The sequence below is a fragment of the Helianthus annuus genome, chromosome 10, assembly GCF_002127325.2.
Source record: "Helianthus annuus cultivar XRQ/B chromosome 10, HanXRQr2.0-SUNRISE, whole genome shotgun sequence".
Taxonomy (NCBI): Eukaryota; Viridiplantae; Streptophyta; class Magnoliopsida; order Asterales; family Asteraceae; genus Helianthus; species Helianthus annuus.
The window spans coordinates 174566233-174569175 of NC_035442.2; the positions used below are offsets into that span (position 1 = coordinate 174566233).

General features: G+C 33.4%; 1 protein-coding gene across 1 annotated transcript; it reads right to left on the reverse strand.

Annotated features, from left to right (window-relative positions):
* Positions 1-1300: 1300 nt before the first annotated feature.
* Positions 1301-1987, reverse strand: LOC118483238. Its single transcript, XM_035978814.1, has one exon. The coding sequence runs from the start codon at positions 1907-1909 to the stop codon at positions 1424-1426; it is 486 nt and encodes a 161-aa protein (XP_035834707.1). The 5' UTR covers positions 1910-1987; the 3' UTR covers positions 1301-1423.
* Positions 1988-2943: the final 956 nt, after the last annotated feature.

Below are 2943 nucleotides of genomic sequence, written 5' to 3' on the forward strand. Positions count from 1 at the left end.
ATCCACTAAAATATGATCCAAGGGCTAAAAAGCGGTTTCTTAAATCGGTTCATGATCATATAATAGTTTTATTTCACTACACATATGTGTGTATATTGTATCTTCGTAGAGGTTGAACTATATACACATATTCAAAGAAACATAATTAACTTGAATTTATATCGGGGCGTGCATCAAGGTCGGCTTGAGGGTAATTCAAACCAAGCCATTGCTTTGGGCCTAACCTCCCTAAAGGCCACAATAATTAAAATCTCTTGTAAGTATACATATGGAAATTCGCTGAGAAAGACCAAATCATGGCAATTCAAGCATCACATAAACCAAAGGCATGGAAGTATCATTAAGTTTTATTTGTGTAATCCGCCTACAATCTCTCTTTATATTGTAATTGTTACAGGTTGCAAGTAAACCTATTTTTATTTTCTCTAAAAGGTCTCTATTTTAGTTATTGCTTTGGCCTTTGGGCCCCCACAAAGGTTGAGCTGGCCCTGACGTACATAAATATAAGCACGTAAAAATATTATTAAGTTTTTATTACATTATCATTTGCTCTGTTTCGCTGCAACGTGCAACGTTAAAGAACCTAGTAGCTATAAAACATTAGCAACATAGTTCTAAATAGATATAACATTAGTACTATGTTGCATTGAATTTATACATTGATAAAAATGGTGTACTGTAGTTTAAAAATCCAAAGTTGGTTTATATATAGTAACAATATAAGTTAGTATTTTACATCGTTATTTCAAAAATATATTTTAAATTACAAAATTTAAAAGATTAATACAATTGAAAACAAACATGTTTGTTTGATTTTTGGAGGGGGGGGGGGGGTGGAGATATAATTGTCAACAAATATCTTTGTTAAATCTTGAAGATGTCTTAGAAGATGCTGAGAATCATCAGTTAGAATCATTCAGAATCCAGAAAATAAAAACACTCAGAATCATAATTTATGATCGTTGCTAACAATTATCGATCTTATCATGATTGTTTGGTAAGATTGTTAAGAGTTTCGACCGTTAAAAATCTTTGTTTTGAGTTTCCTCATTTCACTTGATGCACAATATTCAAGAAATCCGCTTAATGGGTTAGAATAATAACGAAAACTGAATCATATTTTTTAAACAACAATCTAATCTACTTCTACGTCATTTTACACACCTGGATACCGCTAGGCCGAAGACCATTTGATGAAAAGTGATTTATGTGACCACCCAAACTTGACCGATTCTTGATAATTAAGCATATTTTGCAAGATAACTATTTTGTAGTGACACAAAAACATTTACTCTTCATGTTTGAAACAAAAGTCATGATGCATTAGATCTATAATTATTGATAAGATGGTACATCATAAAATGAAAGTGATCATAAATATTACTTCATATTGTTATATATTATATTAAACTTCTTCACTAGCTCAAACCTCCTTCACTTGGGCATCCTTAGCCACACTCGCGCCTCCAACATCTTTCTTCACATCATCAAGTTGAAAAGCCGATACTGGAAAAGATCTGTAAAGGCCAGAAGTGGCCTTAAAGTTGATCTTTCCAGTGGGCGGATTATCAAGAGTGATCTCACTCAGTGTGATCCACATCAAAAGCTCCTTAGACTTAACACCCGTGAGTTTCTTTATCTTAAACTTCTCTATATATGCGGTTACCTCCGTTCCATACGTTGTAAGCTTCCCGATCTTTTCAAACTTGTGTTTCTTCTCTTTCTTTTGTATAAGCCACACAAAACCGGTGTCTTTGACATACCCACATTCCACAATGTCCTCTAAAGGCAAAAGACCATTGGGTAGTCCCATTTCGGTTAGTAATTCCTTTGATTTTTCTTGACAAATTGCATCACCATGATAAATTTCTGATGCACTTTCCCTAATTGCTTTTGTCACAAGAGACATTTTTGGTTTGATTTGAATGTGGATATTGTATTAATATATAGTTATTGGTTTGTTTGTGTGGGTGGGATGAATGGGTGATGGTGGGGGTTATGCCACTTATATAGTTCATGAGATGCATAATTGGTCTTAATTCTTGTGATAATTGCCAAGATGCCATTTTGTAGTTTTTTAAGAGTTTGATGAAATTGACTTTCTAGAGTCATCATAAATTGACACGTCCCAAATTAATACACCAATAAGTAAATATGTTATGTTTTATTTTGTACCTAACGTTTATTAAATGTCAACTGTTTATTAAATATATAAAAAATTAATATTTGCTATCTTTACAAGTAAATCAAACTATTTTTTAATTATAATATTTGTATAGATTAACTAAATTCTAATTTTGTCATGATATTGTTATTTTTGCTTTAGAAAAAGTTAACGATACAAATTCGACATTTGATGAAAGGTTGCTACTACTGACGGAGTTAATTAGTTATTTACCTATAGAAACGACATTAAAGATTTAACGTAATCCAATACTCACTCTTTTGCGTGCTATTTTGGTATAGTCGTAATCCAATACGTATCTTTTGCGTGCTATTTTGGGTGCCCCTAAAATGTAACATTATGGCTTGGAGATGCAACTTGGATAGACTCGCTACGAGAGTCAATCTAAGAAGAAGGAATGTTAACATAACCTCGGTTATGTGCCCGTTCTGTGACATCTATGAGGAAACCGTGGATCATCTTTTTTCAGCTTGCGTGGTTTCTAACTGGGTTTGGTCAGGTCTTAGTGTGTGGTGCAACATCCCTCCTATTTTTATCTTCGATTTCAAAGACATTATGGATATTCACAATTCCTCTCAGTTTAGCAAGAAAGCGAAGAAGATCATTCACGGTCTAGTGATCATTTCGTGCTGGTGTATATGGAAAGGAAGGAATGAGTTGGTTTTCAATCAAGTTAAAAGGGGTCCGCAAGAGATCTTAGGGGAAATTAAGTCGAGGGGTTACAGTTGGGTTAGAAATAGATCTTCTTGTAAATATAT

What these genes read in the sequence shown, in the direction of transcription:
- LOC118483238 (XM_035978814.1), bottom strand. Translation starts at nt 1,909, where the DNA reads ATGTCTCTTGTGACAAAAGCAATTAGGGAAAGTGCATCAGAAATTTAT.